At 34.6% G+C, this 23,281-nt stretch overlaps 1 protein-coding gene across 3 annotated transcripts in view; it reads left to right on the plus strand.

Annotated features, from left to right (window-relative positions):
- Positions 1 to 23,281, plus strand: part of LOC145688266 (netrin receptor DCC-like) — a 145,016-nt gene that overhangs the window by 107,153 nt on the left and 14,582 nt on the right. The window contains exons 2-7 of one of the 3 annotated variants that reach the window (XM_081762249.1): positions 613 to 918; positions 5,094 to 5,399; positions 6,320 to 6,625; positions 7,683 to 7,991; positions 10,346 to 10,654; positions 19,553 to 19,766. In XM_081762249.1, coding sequence (XP_081618375.1) covers positions 613 to 918; positions 5,094 to 5,399; positions 6,320 to 6,625; positions 7,683 to 7,991; positions 10,346 to 10,654; positions 19,553 to 19,766 — 1,750 coding nt within the window. The remainder of the gene's footprint in view (positions 1 to 612; positions 919 to 5,093; positions 5,400 to 6,319; positions 6,626 to 7,682; positions 7,992 to 10,345; positions 10,655 to 19,552; positions 19,767 to 23,281) is intronic. The other 2 variants (XM_081762250.1, XM_081762251.1) reach the window with 2 other exon arrangements.

The raw sequence follows: 23,281 nt of genomic DNA on the forward strand, positions 1-23,281 counted from the left end.
GGTGAGGTACAATGAAGTAATAAAGGCATTGGACATGTCTAAGACTATAAAGGCATTGGACGTGATTGATTCGAGCCACTTAGAGCACCCAATGCTTTTATAGTCTTAGTCCCATTTCTTGATTTTATCCCGCCAAAAAGTATTTTCTTTCTTTTTATTTGCGATATATTATAAAAACGACATAAATCACGAATCGTAAATTGAACACACCACATGTAAGTAAAACTTATTTTTGATATTACAATACTAACTGGGGAGATGGAGCTTAAGCCTGATCAGCACCCTGCCTATACCACTGCTTTAGTGAATATTCACTTCTTCTAACATGAATTATTTCTCTTTGTCTAACTTTTGGTCACGAGAAAGCAGGATAGCAGCGTGATCTTTCCGAAATATTAAGAATTACTCTTGGCATCTAATGCTGTTTTCATCGAAGAACTGCATCTTTTTCACTTAAGTGATAAATATTTTGAGTGAATTATGTAGCATCACTTGATGCCGTCATGTGTGAAGAGCTTAAATTTGTTTCACTTATCTGTTCAACTGAACTTGAAAATGAGCCTAAACGACTTTCTGATCAAAAAGTTACTTATCATTATTATTTTATTGCAGGCTTGAAATTTGCAGAGCCGCCACAAGACATCCAAGCGATAATTGGAGACGCTGTGTTACTGAGGTGTATTGCTGATCAACCAGTAAAAACGTGCCAATGGAGCTGGCGTCCCCTTGATGACCGTTCTGCACCTCCAGTTGTAGTTAAAGTTTTTCCAAGTTTTGGCAACGAAAGCCAGGATTGCAGTGTGAGATTTCTAAGCGTGCGCCAGCAACAAGAAGGACTATGGACCTGCAGTTTTAAAGTTGATGATGACAGCAGTTTCACAGAGTCACTACCAGCTAGTCTTCAATTACGTTTTCGAGGTTAGTAACATCTACCTGTAGCGCATAGCTTATTATAGTTTTTACACAAAACTCGTTCAAATGAAAATAGATGCTTACCGTATTCCACACGACCTGTGCTGTCAATGTATTGCTATGTAAATACTGTAGACACGTCACGTGTTTCAAAGACATACGCCTGCCTAGAAAGAATTCCCCTCGAGAAAGGCAATGGCAGCTACACTATACCAGTTTGTTCATACCCGCCGCAAATAGACTTCTGGTTGCTGCTCGAACTGCGGTTCCACAGGTTATTTGCAGTTCCTCGTTGGAGGTGAAGTCAGGACCCTTCAACCACTTCTTCACGAGTATAAAGATGTTGTAGTTACAGGGTGACAAATACTGGTTTTATAGAGTGGCGAATAACGTTAGGCGAATAACGTTAGTGTTGCAACATTGTGCAACGACCGAAGTTTCTTAAGTAAAATTATTAGCAATAGTAGTAACGAAGTGAATAACGTTGCTTTCTATCACTCATATATGCCCTAAGTAACCAGTGATGTTATGCTAGAATTTTTGCTAGATATAGTCGCTCCAGCGTTTTTTTTTTTTTTTAATAGCGTATACCCATATTCCTTCGTAAATTTAAGGTGACGATACGCTGGACTTTAAAAAATAAACATATATTAGGACTATGTATGCCGTGTACTCCCATATATGCCCTATTACATCTCTGTAAATAACACACCTTTGCACTTTTGTAATTGTAAAATCCATTAAAATGTTCAAAAAGAAGAAAACTCACTACACTGCAGTCACTAATCTATTTTGCATTGCAATGAGTTTACGACGACCAGGTTCTGCAGCACGGGCTATTGGAGCGAATGTTAATCCGTGTTGCATTAATGCTAAGCCTGCTTTTTCCTATCGCAGAAATTAAAGAGTGGTCGTTGCAATGCTTGTGCAACGCAGTATGGTTTCCAGTGAATGAGGAGCTTTCGCAGTAGATTTAAAAAAGATATACGAGGGCCGTTCGGAAGGAAACCTCCGAATGGTTAAAAAGGAAACACTAAAGTAAATAAGAAAATTTTATTATACACATCTCAAAACAACTACTTTGCTCTATTTTTCAATATAGTTTCCATAAACACTCAAGCACTTATCATATCTCTGCACTAACTTAGAAATGCCATCAGCATAAAAATCTCCTGCCTGTCCCTTAAGTCAGCCTGTGACCTCATCTTCCAGTCTGTGTTACTACGTCATATAACACAGTCCTGGAAATTTATCGCAAAGCTCCGAGATTGTGAAACACTGGTTTTCATGAACTTTTCCATCAATTTTCTGAACGAGTTCATTAGTGACCACTAATGGCCTGGCACTCCCCTCTTCGTCACGAATGTTTGTTTGTTCACTTTCAAATGAACGAACCCCTTCACTCATCACACTTGGTCCATATACGGCACAAACTTCCCGATGAATAGCTGCTGCCGAATATTGATTTGCCGTAAGAAAACTTATAGCAACTCGCACCTCGCACTTAGCGGTGTTTTCTATTGCAGCACACATTTTGAAATGCTACAACAGTGGAACTAGTGACCAAACAACCTTCACTCCATCACGGCTGGATGCAGACTGATCTACCACGCACGTCTGTGCAAAGATGGTAGCACTGCCCCCACTACTTAACGCACAGTGACCAATCGGAGGTTAATTTCCGAATACGCCTGGTATAATACTAAAACCAGCAAGTGGAATGTACTCAATATACATACTTTCGGAAAGAAGAGTAGTAGTCATGTGAGTATGCTAAAGCCTAACCAATTTAATAACATTTTTAAAGTGATCTCAAAGTTACAAGATGAGTATAAAAATATGTAGCAGACTGGAAAACTAAGTAAAGTAAACTCGCCTGCGTGAGTTAATCATTCGGTTATATCGATATTGTAGGCTTCTTTTATAGTCATTTGAAAGCCGAGTATTTAGAATCATATCAAAATTACTAATATGCTTCCCTCATTACGAATCTTTCTTCAGTAGACTAACACATACAACTTGTGGAAATTTGTTTGGGCAGTTTCAAGAGAGAGAAATTGATCGTTCTTCTGCTCAACAGGCCATTTCAAATTTTAAAGAAACATTAATATGACAAGAAGCCAAACTAAGATGACAAGAGCAAGGCAGTAGTCTACAGAGAGAGAAATAATAATATAAAACACAGAATGAAATACAGAAAGAAGATAAATACGTGATGTTATAATTTGCAAAGCCAAAGCCCGATGACATAAGAGGCAATCACTCCCAAAATTACAATATATTAATTAAACAAACACAAGATATTTGTTTCTGCCCTTTGCCTCTAGCCTCAAATAACTCCGCTCATGCCTATTAGTAGCGCGGATGGCCTAAAACTCCCGAGGAATTAGGTTGTATTTTAGTTTTAAATACATTAGATAAGAGACTGTCAATTTCCATTACATTTGGTAGTCAAAAGAAACTCAGGCTACAAAAAAAAAATAAATAAATAAATAAATAAATAAATAAAAAATAATAATAATAATAATAATAATAATAATAATAATCATAATAAATAAAATAAAAAAAAGTTTTCGGTTGTTCTATGTTCGAGTAATTACTTGGAATGTAACCCCTCTTTTCACCACTGAGACAGGCTCTACTGCTTTCAATTAGATCTTAACACTACTTGCATTTTTATTTGATGCTTAGTATTACAACCAGCAATCAAACTATTGGCCACGCCCACAGAGAGCGCGCGAGCCAGTCAATTATATTATACTGTTTTATGTTGTAGAAATATGTACATAAACATTTCTTTTGTCACAAATTTCCCGCTCTTAGTTAAGTATAGCATTGTGACAGTCTTTAGGAGAGAACGTAAGAAATATATTTATTTCTTGGAACAGTTGTCTTATTAGTACTAGTTGCTGCGCCCGAGCCGTTGGCCTCCTGTACACTAAGGGTTAAAATTGTGCTTAATTAAAATTTCTAAGTGTTTACATTTAATAAACTTATTTATTAGAGTTTGCCCACCAATCGACATGCGCCTACACAAATATTAATGCTTAAATCTAAATATGATTACGGCCCTTGTTCAAATAATAAACAGAAAAGCACGTTTATGTTCAGGATCGTCACTATCAATTTTGAAACAATTAAATTGAAACGACCAGAGGCGGCTCGTTACGCCGGTCAACATACAGGTTATGTTGCTTCAAATTAACGGAAGGAAAATTACCATATATTATATTATATATATAATTGTTATATACAGGAATTATTATATTGGATGAGTTTTCTTCCCGTAGTTTGAAGCAACCAAACTTAATTTTTTACCGACGTGACATTCCTCACAAGCCGCCTCTGGGAACAATACAATTTAAGTTGCAATTAAGTCGTCATGGTAAAAATACACAAATATTAATGTTTAAATATAAATATAGTAAAGCCCTTGCCCTATTTTGAAATAATTAAATTGAAACAATACAATTTTTAAGTTGGAAATAAATCGTCACAATAGTTTTAAATTGGCAAATTGCCTGCACGGTAGCGACATCTATTAGCATTAGGGAGGCAAGTGATAACGCTAGGAGCGACATCTATTACCTTAACTGGTTTTATTGTTGGAATTTGGAGACGCATTGATACGTTTGCTGTTTATAAATAGGATTTTATGTACATACTCCACAGGGTAATCTTGTTGATGATGATGGTCTGTGAGTGTGTGTGTGTGTGTCGTAATAGAACACATCATTACAAGCGTATCCCAAGAAAACATGAAACCCATCTCACTTGTAATATGTAAGACAATCACGCCATACATGATTCAGAGCTGTAAAGATGCACATAGTGTGTGATTTTCAATATGACGTGATGTTTCACAAAACTTCCCATTCTTTTTCTTGCGAACAAGGAAATATATTAGGATAAAGCAGGGTCAGGGTATAATTAAGTTTTTTGAGACAGAAACAACCGTTCCTTTTCTACTTTATTTGAACATAAATTACCAATCAATTAAATAGGTACGCAGTGCAAGAAACAATGTTTCACTGATAGTAGTGAAGCTTGAAGAAGTCTATTTTGTCTTAATATTTTCAGGTAAAATGTTAGGTCTTATTTTTAGTTATACAAAAAATTCTTATTAATAATATTCAGTTGATTTCTCTATTTTTTTTTTTTTTTAACGAACTTGTTTACAGAATTAGAATTTGTGGAGGTGCCTCAAGACACAGAAGCAACAGTTGGTGATCCAGTGCTATTGCGATGTGTGGCAGAAACAGAAGTAGAGCAGTGTCAGTGGATATGGCGCCCCATTCAACAGCCTAATGACACAGGAGTAGTTGTGAAAAAATTTCCTTCCTTTGGAAATGAAAGTAATGATTGCAGCATCAGGTTCCGTAATGTATTAGCCGAGCAAGAAGGTTTATGGGCATGTGGAGCTCGAACAGAAGAGCAAACTGCGTTTTCTACAACCGCTCCAGCAAAACTTCTTCTTCGACCAGCAGGTTGGCGATCATTCACTGCATTAGATTCTCACTTACCTTAGTCATGGGTTTCCTATCTCCATTTTACAAGTGGTGATGGATCTTTCGCATCTAATTTCCTATGAGGTTGTCTGTTAGAGCCGTGGAAGAACACCAAACTGTTGCATGTAATTGTGGATCCTAGTTACATGGGATATACTACTCTTATTTATTAAAAATAATTTAAAACAATCTTATATTCCTCCTTGGTGGTGGTATGGTGAAGGTACAAGTGAACTTTCTTAATAAGGGAAACTAATAACCTATGCTTATTACTTAGTACTAAATTGGAGATTGTTTTGGATTAGCTGTGAATCATGACACTTAGAGGGTGAAGAAAAATAGCCATACGCACGGAATAAATTTTATCTGTGCTAAATCCAATGTCTTTGCATTGCTTATCTAGGCCTATTGAATTTACGCATTCTCACTAAAATTAAAGAATATTTTTGTGCAACATTATTAGAAATATTTCGGTAGTACTAAAAACTTAGAAATTGAACTGTTCAGTTTTGAATTTCATTTAATATCATTTGCAACTTTTTTTTTCAATGAACCCATCAAAATAACGTGTACCGTAAGTCTCAAATACTACTATAAATGAGTATGAAAATACAAGCTATAGATTTTAAGCCATTGTAATTAATAATATTCATATACCATGAAAAATATTAATTAACATGACTACATTTTGATAAGGTAGATACACCATACAACTAGCAGCTATTCAGAAGCATTGCAAATTAGTCTTCACCCAGTGAAGAGAAAGTTTTGTAAATTTGCTGAGTATTTTTAACTGTTCAATTTGACGATCAATAACAAAAAAGTGTGTGTTGCCTTCAGCATTTTTATATTCTTAGATAGTGTATTCTAATTAATAACATAATATGTTCAATTTTCAGGGGTAAAATTTGTTCAACTGTCATCTGAACTCCAAATCGCCCTTGGGGAGCCAGTGCTACTTCGATGCGTTGCTTCGGAAGAAGTAAAAGATTGTCAATGGACATGGAAACCCTTACAGGAAGATAATACAACAGAGATATTGGTAAAAGAGTTCTCTGCATTTGGAGAGGGCAACAGAGATTGCAGTGTCAGGTTTCGCAGTGTTCTACCAGAGCAAGAAGGACTGTGGACCTGTGGTGTTCGTAAAGCCGACGATACTGAATTTACGAAAGCTTCGCCAGCTACTTTGAATCTTTTACCACCTGGTAAGTGAACGAAATAACATTATTACTAGTTAACAATAAAATTAATACCTTAATGCTTTCACTCTCCAGTAGTTTATTATTTGAACCAGCACATTAACGTTGTTTAATTTTAGAAGATGACGAATGGGCAAAATAATTCTAAGGCACCAGGTCGAGGTAGTCTTTCTAACAAATTGTTTCCTGTTAGATCTTAACATACTTCAGAAATGTATTTTAAATGTTTCTGAATTATTGTGACACTTGAAGAACATGTCTGAAGCATCATGCGCTTGCTATGATTAAATTGTTATAAATAATTGAACTAAAATTGAGAGATGTAAATTAAAAAAAAAAAAAAAAAAAATATAATATCAGTACGTGTTAGGGTTTCGATAGTATATACACACACTTGGCAACGAAGCATAAAGTGTTTTTCGTGCTCGTATCTTTTATCGTACACGCATTTGTATTAAAAACTGGAATTAAGTAATTAATATCATCTACACATGATAAAATTGTTTAACTATTGAAAATAAATACATCAAATACATTTGTTATTTTTTTAAGTTTGCTTGGTCGTTATCGCATCACTTGATGACAGAAAGTTTTGCCCAAGCCTATACACTGTGATCACAAAAGTGATACTCAAGCCTGTGAATAAACTAACATCAAACTTGTGACTAATGTAACACAAATATTTGCAGTATTTTGATATATAAATAAGTTAATAATAAAGATTAATTATAAGTTTTCAGAATTTCAGATTTTAGCAAAGACAGATTCGTGACAGTTGAGAAAACTACAGCTTCGTCTTTTTAATACAACAATCGTTTTCCGATGCTAAACTCAGTAGCATAAAACATCCGTGAAATTTTATACAAAACAAATATTTCCCCAAAACACAAGTTAGTAAAAACTGCTAATATATATCTTTACTAAAACTTAAATTGTCTGTATAAGTTTCCATGAGAATTACACTATAATTAAAAATAAAAGTTCTTTAAAACTTTTCTATTTATATTTCCCTTTGCATCACAATGTGACAAGTAATTGTGCTTACTCTTAATGTTTCTTTCAGTGAAAGTAAGGTTTCTGAAGTCCCCACAAAGTCAAAATGTTGTAGAAGGGCAGTCCATCACTCTGTATTGTGAAACTACTGGTGAAGTGGATAAATGCCAATGGAGTTGGCGTTCTCTTCAACAACCAAATGCCACAGAGGTTGTAGTGAATCAATTTCCTCCTTTTGGGGATGGACGTCGCAATTGCAGTATTACATTTCAGAGTCTACTGGCAGCACAACAAGGTTTATGGACTTGTGCTTTTCAAAGTCCGGGGGAAACAAGGCTCCGTGTATCAGCACCAGCAGCTCTAACATTGGTACCGTCAGGTAGGTTATGGTTTCCTTTGCTTGCACATTAAGAGCTCACTCATGACTACGTTGTTAGCGTTTTTAGCGATGGCACGGGGGACCTTTCTTCGACTTGCGATAAAAATAAATATATTTCAAAATCTACACTAAACTGTAGGCCCACGCTTCTTGGTGTTGAAAAGATACGTTGAAGTCCAGACATAAATATCTGCATATTTACTTTCAATACTCGCTACTAACAAAAAATGGCAAGTCAGAAATATCATCCTGCTTGTATTTTATTGCTCAAATTCTAAAGTTCAGCTATTTTGATATGGCTGTAGTTCGGTACCCATAAATCCGTGATATTAAAAAGAAAAAGACAATTTCAACTACATGTTCAGGTAAGTGTGAAGATCTGCAACTGAAGTCTACGACTTTAGACAATAATTCATAATCATGAGCTAACCATCACACAAAAAAACATATAAAATCTCAAGGAATGCATGAATAAACTCGCTCTGTCAATCTCATTAACATCTGCATTATTTTTTCAAATGCTATCATGCGATATGTGTCTTTAATACCATAATACTAATTGATTCATGTTTTATTATGGATTGGTTATCTATGTAAATATCTGTAAAAAAAAAAAAAATAAAAATAAAAAAAAAAAGTTAGAACCTAAATTTGACAGTGTAACAAAGTGCACTAATTAAGCCCAGACATATTCTGAACTCGTGTTGTTTGTTTTTGTTCGTTATTCATTAACGTCATATTTAATTATATATGCACTTTCTTGTGCAGTCAGCACTAGTATTTCTGCAACGCATATTGAAATGTTTTTGATAATACATTTAGAACACCTTTATGGAAATTAATAGACGTTGTATTGTTTAAATAAATCAGAAAGCGGAAATGACTGAAATTGTTTGATGAAATAAATTTGTAACAGCAGATTTTCTGCCGCTGACTGTATGCTTTAGAGATACACTTCTTCTCAGTAATATTGCTAAAATAACTAATTTTTTGTATCTAACATTGTAACTAAAAGGTGAGAGATATCACTTATTAATAATTTTTCGATATAACACCTGTCTGATTATATACTTTATAAATCTTTCAACGTATTGTGACCACGTACAAAACTTGTTTACGAGAAATTCCTCGAAGTTCATTAAATTATTTACTAAAATTAATTCTGTAACGTTTACAGGAAACAAAAAGTTCCTAATCATGTACGTTGCATTTAAATTTTACAGATTCGTACGCTTAATTGTCCCTTTCTAAGCACTAGTTCATTTCACACTACTAGCTTTAATTTTCACTTATTACATTTCACTTGAATGACAATTAAAGTTATATAATTCAAACCTTTTACGCATGTACTTATTTATAGTTATTTGTAAATATGTTTTTCAAGTAAACCCACTTGTGTATCTATAATAGAATATGCATGTACCAATTTTTGACCCATTTGTTGCGCATTCCAAACAGAAATGAGAGCGATGAGTAGTTTTTGTTTGAGAGTATTAGTGCGTACAGGTTAATGTCTATACTGAGCATACAAAAAAGAAGATATGTGTTTAGGTTTATACAGTTGTTACAGTTAATATGTCTATAATACAATGGAGTAGCTTGGATTAAGGTATGTAGTCCAAGATTACTACGGTAGATTACAGGCCTATCATGTTGAGAAATAGTCCTGTAAAATTATACGTAGAAGATTGTGTAGCAGAAACAAAATAGTGAGTCCCGCAAAAACTATGTTAAGTCATTTAGCCCAGTAGTGTTGATTATAAGCTTACTTCTTAGCAGCAGTTTTCCTGTGAATTAATATCAATATACTATCTGTCAGGCTTAAGAGATGTTACATTTTCAACCTGAATTTATATTTATTGCTGGGTATTACCTAATCACTTCATCTATTATGATTCAAATGTTAATGCTTTTTAAATGAAATGTATTTACAAAACGGTATTTTACAAAATATTACAGTTATTCTTAGTGGAACACATCAGCAATTAATTATAATTAACATGTGGACTAAAGATAATAAAGGAAAATACGAATACCTCTGGAATTTCAACAACTGCTTTTCCGCGTATCGTTTAAGTATTTGGGCTTTAGGTAGTTGTACAATATTATAAACGCATAATCTCATATTTTGTTTGAAATGCGCAACAAGAATGCATGCGCGAGGATACATGGGTGACGGTGTTCATATGTAATTAAACTGTTTTGTGTATGTGTATTTCTTAGCGGCTTGAAATAAATTCATTATAATTTTATAATGAGCGAAATACGTAATACTCATAGCTAGTTCTATAGATACACAGACATAAATCACACTTAGGTACGACTTGCCCACTATTGTTTGCTATCACTTTCAGAGGATATAAAGTTTGTAGAACTGAGCCAGGATCTGCAGGTTACAATAGGAAAACCTGTTTTACTGCGCTGCGTAGCCTCTGTAGAAGTACAACAGTGTCGCTGGACTTGGCGTCCGCTTAACGAATCAACTACTAAAGAAACGATTGTGAAAGAATTTCCAGCATTTGGCAATGACAGTCGAGATTGCAGCGTACGATTTCACAGTGTCATGTCGGAACAGGAAGGAGTGTGGACTTGCAGCGTGCGGCGCAAAAAGAAGGGTGAATACCAAATGGCTCCATCAGCAAAGCTGAGTCTCCTAAATCAAGGTAGTGTTTTCCCACGTTTCTTGTTTCACTCACATTTTAACTACAGTTACTTATATATTTTGTTGATATCTTGGTCGACTCTTATTATTATTGTATTATCTTACTTGTTATGTCTTCGACTTATAATGTTATCCATGACGCATTAATTCGAATGGGTCCTACATATAATTTACTTATTAATGAAACAAAACAAAGGACAATGTACTTAACTGACTTCTGAGACTGAACATAGACTGTCTTATTTCGAAAAACCTGCTCTGTTAGGCGCGTCTGGTGGTCAAAAGCAGAAATACTGCATATAAGTCTATATTGTATATAATGTATATAGTGCATTTAAAGTGTATTACATTGTCTATATTTTCTCAAATCGTTATCTGATAATATAGAAGTCATATATTCATCTATCTGTCTGTCCATATAGGGTGAACCACTTAAATCGCTCTTTGTAACTTATAAATTAATTGACAGAAATAGATGAAATTTTGTACGAAGTGTATCTCAGTTGCTTTATTATTGTTGCAGAGCCCTCCGAAATTTGGATATGTGGTACTGTAGGATCCTTAGTATCAACACTGAATAAAAAGTGTGGAACTTTAATATTACATTTTACATGTAGATTTGAAATATATAATAATCTGATGTAGATGTAGTGTTATTTGAAAAAAAAAAAAAAAAAATGAAACTGAGATGGAAACTGTTAATCTGGTGATATTGTTGAATATGTCAAACTCTTCTTTCCTTCTGATGTTTGCTTGGCATAAAATTTCAGCTATTTCTGTCAATTAGTTCAGAAGTTCAAGGAGGGAATCTCTTTAAGTGTTTCACCCTGTAGATTTGAAATATGTAATAACCTGACATAATGCCTTTTGAAAAAATACAACTTTATGTTGGGTTGACAGCACTGTTAAACCTTGTGGTACCACCGAATATGGTAAACAATGTCCTCCTGCCGATATTTGCACGGTACAAAATTTCAACGTGTTTTGTCCGTTAATTTAAAAGTTACAGGGGCGTATCAGGATAAATGATCCACCCTGTATACCAGGGGCGGATCCAGAGGGGGGCGATCGGGGCGATCGCCCCCCCCACAAGAGGAAACTCTTATTTTATATATAAATAAACCCATCCATAACAAGTTTGGAGCTCTTAAAAGTAGCAGTATTACCGCCGACCGCCCCCCCCAGAAGTCCGTCCTGGATCCGCCCCTGCTGTATACATACTGAAAAATTAGAAATCATGATCTGTAGAAAGAGGGAAAATGATTCTGTCATTATTACATTATTCTTGAAGTTATCGTTCCAATACTGTGTAAGACAAGGTGTTACTAATTATTGCATAATTCTATCAGTAGTATTAACATTTTCGTAACCAATGAAAATAATACAAAATGATATTAAAATCACAAACGCAAGTCACAAAACAAATCCACAAATCCGCTATCACTAAACTAAATTACAAAATCTATATACTTAACCTATGTTCAACCTAAACAATTAGAACTTATATGTAACAAGCAAAGTAATCCACTTAAAAAAAAAAAAAAAAAAGTAGAAATCTCTGTTGAAAATAAGTAAATAAACTAAATTTAGGATCTTAACGCTTCACATAAGAAAGACATAAATGCAGCATTTAATAATAAGAAACAAACAAAAAATGCCTAAAAGTTATCTAACTACTGTCTCCTGTGTATCTATAATGCATGCTACAGTAAAATGAGAAGTATATATATGTACAAGAAATCTGATCAAGAACCAGTATGATTAACATGGAACTGGCTCTTGCATTGGATGACCAAACTGAAAGTTATAAAAAGAAAAAAATACAATAAAATGTTTTATAAAATACTTTAGGAGAGGAACCACTTTGAAACATGAATGACAGAAAACTAAATTATCGTTTTATTTCTAACAATAACCTTACTAAAAGCTGTTATGTCAATTTTCTTATTTTTATACCAAATGTCGCATTATAATAGAATGATTGAGAGTACTAGTTTTTTGAAAGAATCCAGGGATGATAGAAATTTTGTTGGCTTTATCCGTATGTAGAAAACTCAAAACCACATTGTAAATAATAAACACCAGTAAGGAATTGAGAATTTTTGTTGTTGTTCTTTTTAATTTTAAACTTCCTAATTATAACATTAGCACATAGTATTATTGAATGAAAAATGAGTACATTTAATATTTTTATTTGAATTATCTTTGTATCACAAACCATTATACGACAGTAAATTTTCTGCATGAGTTAATATTTTTTTTTCATTAAATTTAATTTACCACTTATTACTGTATTCGATATTAACTTTAGTCAAGGATACTACCAGTTGAAATCTTGTATAATTTCAGTTAGCACAAGATCTATCAACTAGTTTATTTTCTAAATAGATATAACATCTAAATAAAAATAACAGTTGATCAACAAGTCTATTAAAGAAAAACTGGTGAGCTTCCAAGTAGCACTGAACTAAGAGATCTAACTTTACTTAATAAGAGATTAAAAAAAAAAAAAAAAAAAGAACCTGGTCCTATGATTGTTAATATACCATTAAAGTACAAAATCAATATGATAATGAGAATAAATTCGCTAAAGACTGAGTGTTAGAGCAGAATATAAATGATAATCATATAAAGAATTCCCATATTATGTTTGATGAATCATTTATTTTTAGAAATGTTAAAATAATCTGATCAGCCTTTTTCTTTTAAACATTTTCACTCACAACCGTAGGCGCCTGTTACAATATGTAGGCTCCTAATAAACTTCTGAACGAGACAAATAAGATAATCCCTTGCTCAATACAAATCCATATGCGAAGAATGGTTGATTTTTTAACATGGCTATACACAGATATTCTGGTCGATGCTGATTACGAAGAAAGTACGACACTATATACTAAACTCAAACATTCCATTAAGTGCAGTTTCATTAGTCATCGAAGTAAAACTAAATAATAATAATAATAATAATAATAATAATAATAATAATAATAATAATAATAATAATAATAATAATAATAATAGGCATAAACATTAAAAGTTGTAGTGATACCAATGAAAAATTCTGCCCCTTCATCAGAATGCTCATTTCCCAGTACATTTGTTTCCAGATTAGCATTCCAAAATGTTATTGTATTATATTCTTCAATTTTCTTTTAAATGTACTTAAAGAAAATAAACCACAAAAATCCAAGCTGTCATATCGCTCATTCTCTTAGTCAACGCGTGTGTCTAAAACCGTGAATTACTGTTAAGGTAAAAATAAGGTACTTATACATGAATGTTATATATGTTTTTAAATCTATTACATACATACATACATGGTGTTTACTAGTTATATCTATTTATATAAATATAGTACGCAGGAGCGGGTCTGTAAGGTAGTCACAAAATCACGTGCCTCATCAGTTAATACGAAAAATAATCAACAAAATATGAGCATTTATTCCTGTATACGAATGAGGAACGACTGAAGGAAAAATGTAATTATTTTAATATGGAGCTCGCAACCCTGATTGATGTTTATGAGAGATCTGGCACCATAGTGTAAGTCACGATGCTTGATGTTACTTTCTGTTCACGTGTTCTGGTTTGGCTCGCTCTAGCGATCTCCTTCCTTACAGAGCAGCCTTTTAAATGCTTGCCATTCCGTATAATGTAGTCATTTTTTCGTGCCCCCCCCCAAAAAAAAATCGGTAGGCAGACGGGACCGCGGGATAAGGGGAAATAGGGTCGGAGCCTAAGATCTGTGGATGTGCTGATGCACTCAACCCAAGCGAAGTGGGATGCATTTATTCCGCTTCTCGTACAAACACGAAAGAATGACTCATATTATATCAAAGACGACAAGAATCCACAGTAGAATTTCGAATCATTGTTTGTTAGCGACGCTTATATTCAAATTAATATAAAGGAAAAATAAATAAGAACACTTTCTGAGCGTACCTTACACTTTCGGAGTTTCATAACACCGAGGTATATCTACGTAACTTTTATCTCCTTTGCAAATATTAGGGAACAAATTAATATTGTTGAACTACATTTTAAATGGATTTATCACTGAAATGTTACTGTGAAAGCAAACATACGAAGCCACACACAAATACGTGTTACACGTGTAATTCAAAATTATAAAATAAGTAGAGAATAGTCAATTGTCCAGTCAGGCTGGTACGTTTAAGGCGGACGATAACACACAAGGGAGGCAAGTAAATTTGGTCCCCTGTAGACTTATGGAACTTCATGCATATTTTATAGTTTCCTCGTGCGTATATGGTTGGCAAGCAAGTCTTCGGCATATGATACCAGGGTTTGATTCTCAATAGGAATGTATGTGATTCAGAATCTATGTTAAACATTCGGTCTTCGTCTTGGTGCTGAAAATAAATCAGTCCAATAAATTACTCATTTACTTTAGAAATGATAGAAATTGAATGCATACTTGATCCAATGCATCATAAAAAATATTATCGTGTCTCTATTTTGCAAGTAAATATATAAATATACTATAAACGAAGCTAGTTAACTTTTGTGTTATTTAGTTTTTGTATCCGTTTCAACTTACATTTATAAAATGAAATCTCTGAGTTTTACGTCCCACGTTTATGCCGGTTAGGCTAAAGGAGACGGTGATTATGAAAAATGAGTGAAATTGTGAAATGAAGAAAGTGGGAGGAAACGGGAGAACCCCGAGAAAACCCACGAGCATGGTGTTTGTCCACCACAAAGTCCACATGGCGCGAGCTGGGATCGAACCAGGGACCCCAAGCGCCGGAGGTGAACGCTTTACCAGTGAGCCACCGCGCCCCTTACTTACATTTAAAAGTATATACAGGGTATTTCAAAACAAACAACACCGACAACGTTTGGGAGGTGATTCCTGACACCAAGATAAGACAAAAAGTATAGACAAACTAGGGTGCACAAATGCTTCCTTTCGGAGTTACAGGCTGCTGAATAGATGTAAAAATGAGCTTTAAAGGTTCATAGCTCCAAAATTAACGAGGGAAGGGCGCGATGTCACTCAGAGATAATTGTAAAATGAAAATGAAATCTTTGAGTTTTACGTCCCACGGTTATGCCGGCTAGGCTAAAGGAGACGGTGATTATGAGAAATGAATGAAATGGTGGAATGAAGAAAGTGGGAGGAAACGGGAGAACCCCGAGAAAACTCACGCACACGGTGTTTGTCCACCACAAAGTTCACTTGGCGGGAGCAAGGTTTGAACCCAGGACCCCATGCACCAGAGGTGAACGCTCTACCACTGAGCCACCGCGGCCCTCAGAGATAATTGTACCAAATTTGGTGTAGGTGTCGGTAATAGGAATAGAAACGAACGAGTGGAAGCATTCGTTTCGCAGGCGTTCGGAATCAGAAATAATGGTCCCTACATTTCAGGAGAAGTATGGCCTGTCAATCAGATATTGATGGGACGGAGCCTTTACTCGCTGTTCCGGCCAATGCAGAAGAAGGTAAATAAACTAGGATGAAAACAGAAAAGATGACCTGAAGAGAAAATGCACCAATGTCCGCCCTCAGTCCTAACAGGCGAATGCCGCGTTCGAGTCGAGTCGAGACAGAATTTTCCTGACAAAAATCGAGTCGAGACACAGCTCTTCCAATAGAAAAATATATATTTTTCGAGTCGAGACATCACTTTTACAGCACATTTTCGAGTCGAGACAGTCTCAAATCTTGTCTCGTGCGCATCCCTACGAGATACTAAATCTATCAACTGCCCTTGCCATTACCCACCTTATCTCTTGTCCATTGAGTATGCATCACTAGTTAGCCTAATGAAATGATATTAAGCAATTAAAGAAAATATATACACAGAAATAAATCGATGTCACGAAACGCTCATGTTCACTTTGTTTTCACACTAGTAAAGTGCAGTATTGGTGAAACATGCGTGAGTTATAATTGGAGTCTTGAACGAAGTTGTTGTTACGAAGCTGTTTCTGTCCAACATATTTTGCTGCTTTCTAGCGGTGAGTAGACCCAATTCAAATATTTCGTTTATCCTTTGCGTTAACATAGTTGTGTTAATGAACAGTCTTGTATCTATTCAAACGCTTATTTTTGTCATGGCCTTCCACAGTCGTTCCCATTTGAAACATCATTAATCCCGAAATACATATTTAAATTTTCCTCACAAACACACAGTAGTTTAATTTTGGTGGGCACCACGTCGTAGATATCAGAAACCCGTACAAATGTATTCAGTTAATATTGGTGGGTTCAAACATTTAATACTTGCGTATTGATAGCATCTTAGTGTGAAGAAATACAGAAACTTCATTTCGACCCCTTCCCTGGAAAACTTCTGGCGACGCCCATGATTAGTTTCTGTATATATTTCCTTTATTTTCTTAATATCATTTCATTAGGCTAACTAGTGAAGCGTACCCAATGGACAAAATATCAAGTGATTAATGGCAAGGGCAATTGATAGATTTAGTATTCTGGCATTTGCCTGGTGAGGGCGGACATTGGCACATTTTCTGTTCAGCTCGTCTTTTCTGTTTTCACTCTACTTTATTTAACATATTCTGCATTGACTGCAACAGCGAGCAAAGGCTCCGCCCCATCAATATCTGATTGACAGGCCATACTTCTCCTGAAATATAGGGCCCATTATTTCTGATTCCGAACGCCTCTGAAACGAATGCTTCCACACGTTTGTTTCTATTCCAATTACGAACTCCTACACTAAATTTGATGCAATTATCTCTGAGTGACATCGCGCCCTTCCCTCGTAAGGGACCTACTGTAGTCGGGTCAAGACTTCACCTAGAAACTAACAGGTGCGTTATCCCAAAATACATGTTTCAGTATCCTAAGGTACTGACGCAACATTTTTTTATAGAGGGAGTTCGGTTACGGGCATATAATTTGAAGTACTCACCAACTACCTCTATAAAAATTATTACGGAAGTACCGCAGAATTCTGAAATATGGATATTTGGATAGGGCACATACTAGTTCCTAAGTGAAGTCTTGACCCGACTACGGTAGGTCCCATAGTATTGGAGCTATAGACCTTTAAAGTTCCTTTTTTTTATGTTTTCGGCAGTCTATAACTCCGAAAGGAAGCATTTGTGCACCCAGTTTGGTCTATATTTTTTTATCTTATCTTGGTGTCAGGAATCACCATCCAAACGTTGTCGGTGTTGTTTTGCAACACCCTATATATGATAATGGGTATGTAACAGATTAATTTTAACAGAATCGATTGAGGGGAGCACGTTGGCTCAGTGGCAGAACGTTCATCGCTAGTGCGATGAGTCCCTGGTTTGATCCCCGCCCACGCAAATTTGTGTTGGACAATATTGAATTCGTGGTTTTCTCCGAGTTCCCCTGTTTCCTCCCAGACTCTCGTTACACCAATTATTTCACAATTCAATTGCATTAACTCATCCATCTCCTTTAGCCTAAAGAACAGTAGCATGAGGCAAAAAACTAGAAATTTCATTTCATTTACAGAATCGATTGGGAAAATTCAATCCAAAAAGGGGGCAGCATCGATTATTTTCGTTTCTTGAATAACTGAATTCTAGGTGGTCAATAAAATATGTAAAGTTAAATAATTCTGAATGAAAGACATATATTGGATATATGATTATACAATGGCAAACTTTTTCTGCAATATTTGTACCTAATATCAAAATTTAAACAATACCTTCAAAGTAAAACATCACTGGAGGTCCCACCCCAAAGCCAGGGAATAATTTTGTGATATGGGGGAGGGGGAAGTGTAGAGTAAGTTTCACAGCCATTGCCGATGTGATTTCCTTGTTGTAGAACTCTAGAGCCGCTACTGGACACGCACGTGTGTGTTAAATGTATTATTTACTCATTAACCTGATTGGACTAAAAAGCTGGTATCATTACCCTGCAACGTTATAAAAATAATACAACAATAAAAAGTTTAAGGACAGCATAATTTGAAATAAAGCATGAATAATAAAACAAACTATTAAAAAATTGAAATTTGATTTTTAAATTTTAAGAAAAGCTTGTCTGAACTTGAAAATATCACAACTTAAGTAAATTAATAAAAACAAGTAAGATCATTTCATAGTATGAAACTATGACTTCCAAACTATGGAAATTTAATACTCAAACTGGAAGTAATGCATCTATAAGTACTGATTCCAATAGAGTAATAAGATCAAAGATACAACCTGTTCCTCGGACGCTGAATCCATATCAAGAAGTCATTACTCGCTATCACTTATTGCTTTTGTTCTATGGCAATAAGGGTTGAAACCAAAAATAGTTTATTTCAATCACTTCTAGTTTGAATAAAAAGCTAAGGCAAAAAAGAGAACATATTCTTGGAACACTGAATCGATTGCAAAAATCCTTATCTTGATATCCATTATCGCTTTTGGTCTACGGAAATCAGTATTGAAACCGGAAGTAATAGACAATTTGAATTACTTTCGGTTTTGGTAGAGTATTGTGGTTAGTTATGATATACTGGCTTGAGACGCTAAATCGTTTGAAAAAAAAAAAAAAAAAAAAAGCTTCTTGGTAGTTGTTACCACTTTCTCCCAATGGTGATAAATGTTGAAACCGGAATTTTAACCACTTCCAATCTGAATAGAAGGTTAACGGAGCAGATGAAACCTATTCTTTGGAAGTTAAATCGATTACAAAGAAAACACATCTTAATATCTTTTACCGTTTTCACCATGATACCTATCGACAAACGGATGGGCAAAGCCATCCTATAAGACTTCCGACACACGCATAGCATAGCTTGGAAGTTTCAAAAGTGCAGCTTAAGGATGGACATATCAATTACAATAATTAACATTATACTGATCACTGTATGTATCAATATTGCATGACTTACGAATCACATTACCAATAATTAATTTTATGTTTCAGCCCCAGAACAAGATTACAATGCTACAGCAGTGTTTGTAGCACATTCTACTGGGTGGCGAGGAAGTCCAGCTGTATTCGTGCTATGGCCCAATCCACCTCTTGATGGACCAGACAACCACGTCACTTTGGCTTGCAGACTTAGTCAAACAGCAGCATCGTGTCGTTGGGTAGATCCCTCTGGAGTTTCCATTAGCATCCACAACTCTACTGACAAGTAAGTAGCTCTACAACTAAAATATTTTAATTTCCCCATCTGAATTCCATATAATACTTTCACGAAACATCCTCTACATTTTGTATACATTTGTTTAGCGAAGTCCAAATTTAATTGATACAGAAATGTATGTTATCTGTAAAATCTAGAAATCTTTGAATTTGCGTAATTAGAAATTAACTGAGTATGTAATATTAACAGTCACTTGTGCATGTTTTACTGTGTCCAAAATCACAATAGTAGTACTACTCTCTATGTCCTACTGTAACACGTTTGTAATACATCATTTTTCTCGAACTTTTGCGCCCGTTTAATGGTATTACAATATACATTCTTTAAAATAACAATAGCTCCAAAACTAAACACTTCAAGTGAAAAATTAATGTCCCCAATAGCTATATGTGTTTCACTAGTATGCTACGTTTCATGATGGCAATTTTGCATCATATACAGAACTGTATTTAACATATCTGCCACCCTTGGCTATTAAAAAATTGCTGCCCATTCAAAATCAACAAAAACTGGCGTAGAAAATTTAAGACAGTGAAGTGAATAATTAATATTTAAGTGGAAGCGTAAAAAATATATAGCTATATAATGAATAAAATAATAAATAATAATATAGCATATAATACATATTTTCTTGGACAATATTTAGTCTAAGAAAATTCGCCGCTCCGGGCTATGATTCATGTTAATCAACGGGTAAATACGACTTTCTCTGCTATGTAAATAGACACGAAATTTATCTAACAGTTGGGAATATAATAATTCATTCCTAGATATTTTTCGACTCACTTTGTGACAGTATTGCCAAATAACTGGTAATTTCAAAATTGTGATATAATACACTATATCCCTCTGTCATGTTCTCGTCGTACGTGTTACAGACTTATTTTATATCGTCAGAGAGATTATCTACACCAGTTACATTATAACTTATAGGTGCTTTCTTGAAAATCAGCGATTTTACAAAAGGAAAGATAACTCTGAAGACCTATAAAAAGTGATTTTATAAAACGTATTAAAAAGGGGATTTTTGTTGGTGTAAAATAAAGAAATGAGACTCAGAGTAAAAGCATTGGGTACGATTTAATGTTAAAGTGACGTTTCAATTATCTATCATCACAGATCTCTAATTACAGAGATGTGATAAACAGAGTGCGAAATCCTTTGTGGGAGGGAATTATCCTAATTGATATTTTTGGAAGAAAATTTTCGCCCACTTATAACTTAGTGGGTGTATATAAAATGACACTATTGCAAATTAACTACAGAAATTCATATGTAATTAACATGTATTTCATATCTTATCCTAACTATATATACACACAACTATATGAGCTGATATAAATTATTGAGCACTTCCTGTAGGGCTACAATGATTAAATTTGGCATGATTGTAGCTTTGCGGAACTAACCGACAGGAAAATTGCCAAAGTGAATATTTTTAATTTTTAGGGGGTCTAAAGAGGGGATGAAAAATTTCCCCCATGTTATTTAAATGCGACTTTTTTCGGACCTACAATCTGATGTTTTATGTACTTAGAATTGGAATAGAAACTTGAAATTCGGTATGCTTGTACGTTTCCGTTAACACTATCAAAGTAAATCAGTAAAAATAGAAAATTCAAACTTTAGAGTGGTTTTATGAGGAAGTGAAAAATCTTTCCCATGTTATTTATATGGAGCACCTTTTACACCCCCAAATTATTGAGCACTTCTTGTAGGGCTACAATGATTAAATTTGGCATGATTATAGCCTTCCAGGACTAACAAGAAAATTGCCAAAAGTGAATATTTTTAATTTTTAGGGGTCTAAAGAGGAGATGAAGAAATTCCCTTGCTATTTAAATGGGCGTTTTGTTGGGATACAAAATCTTATCCTTTGGATAGTTGAAATAGTCCTAATTATAGGCTAGTCCTTACTATAAAGCCAAGACGCCTCAGGATGTCAGTCACACTCCTAATAGTTCACAGTTAGTCTAATAATTGTCGCTACCTGTGCTAGCTCCTACATGGCGCCAAGATAACCTTAGGAAGAACGCCCAATGCTTTTAATCTTAGTCCTATTTCTTCATTTTACCCCAGCAAAATATATTTTCTCCTTTCTAGTACAATTTATAAAATCACTGAGGCTATTACTTACATTTTAGTGTATTCAATATCCTGCCATCAATTCTTTACTCCTAATATCCTTAACTTGAAAATACTACATAATTTGAATGTGCCTGCTTATATACGTATTTTACTTTCTTAAAATATTTTATTAGACATACAACAGTAATTCAAAACTTTTCCAAGGGGAAGGCAATAGTTCCGAACATTTCCGTTAAAGACACCTCATGAAGATCCCGAATCAGCACTAAACCACTGTGGTCACACGCAAAATAAAACTATATCTATTTGTTAATACTGACAAAAATAAGTAAACTATTATATCAATGGAATACCCATCTGTGCCCAAGAAGTGTTTTCAATTAAAATATTTGACCTCTTACTGTTACATCGGTAAAATACTGACAAAAAACCCTCGATACTTTGGCCTTTACAGAAAAAGAAAGTACGTAATAATAGTGATGTTTAAATATCCGGTATTTGATTGCCTATCGTGAAACGTAGAGTTTGTGGTGTAACGGCGTCAATTTTTAAGCCTAACTTTAAATCTTTAAGATTTATCAGAATGTTTACAAATTACACACACGTATACTAACTAGTTATGGACACAAAAACCGTTTTTTGAAAACTTTCAAGAAAAGAAAAAAAAAAAGGTTCGGGTTTCTATCAAAACCTTCTTGCTTCTTTGTTAACTTGTTTGAAAATGATAACAAAAACAGGAAAAGATATGGGCTTCGGCGAAAATTACACTAGTTTCAGCAAACACCCAAAACTTCTTTGGAGAAAACGGAAAACGGCTTCAACAAAACCTGAAACGGTTTAAAAAAAAAAATCGATGAAAAACCAAACTAGCTTTGGAGAAAACCGAAATGTCTCAGCTTGGTTTCCGATTTTTATAAAAATCGATTTTGGTCATTCCTAATGTTAATACATTTCGAATAACCTTAAGATTCTTAATTGTGAACATAAAACATTTCCCTTTATTATACTTGCCAACAGTGGTTTATCCAGAATTTTGAACTTAGGAGGGTGTTGAAAAAATCTGTGGGGGGGGGGGCAATCTTGCATTTTTTAAATTCATTGATGCAACGAACGATTGCATTGGATTTCCTTCCTCAGCCAGAGACAATTAGCGTCGACTTTCTCATGCTTGGTGTGACGTCGAGATTAAATCGTTGGCAATCGATTGATCAAACGTTGTTGTGACGATCACAGCCGTGTAAAGGTTGATTTCCATTCAATCTTGCGTTGCGTGTTTTTCTTGAAAATTTATCTTGTCGAAAGTAAGTTGTTTTATTCTATTGGCACTTAAAGACAAGAATTCAAAATCTTTTAAAAAACAAAATAGCAAGATTTTTAATGGTGTGCTCCTGTTCTGCCTAAAGGCCCTCCAGCAC

Source organism: Thermobia domestica, chromosome 6, assembly GCF_964235325.1.
Source record: "Thermobia domestica chromosome 6, izTheDome1.hap1.1, whole genome shotgun sequence".
NCBI lineage: Eukaryota > Metazoa > Arthropoda > Insecta > Zygentoma > Lepismatidae > Thermobia > Thermobia domestica.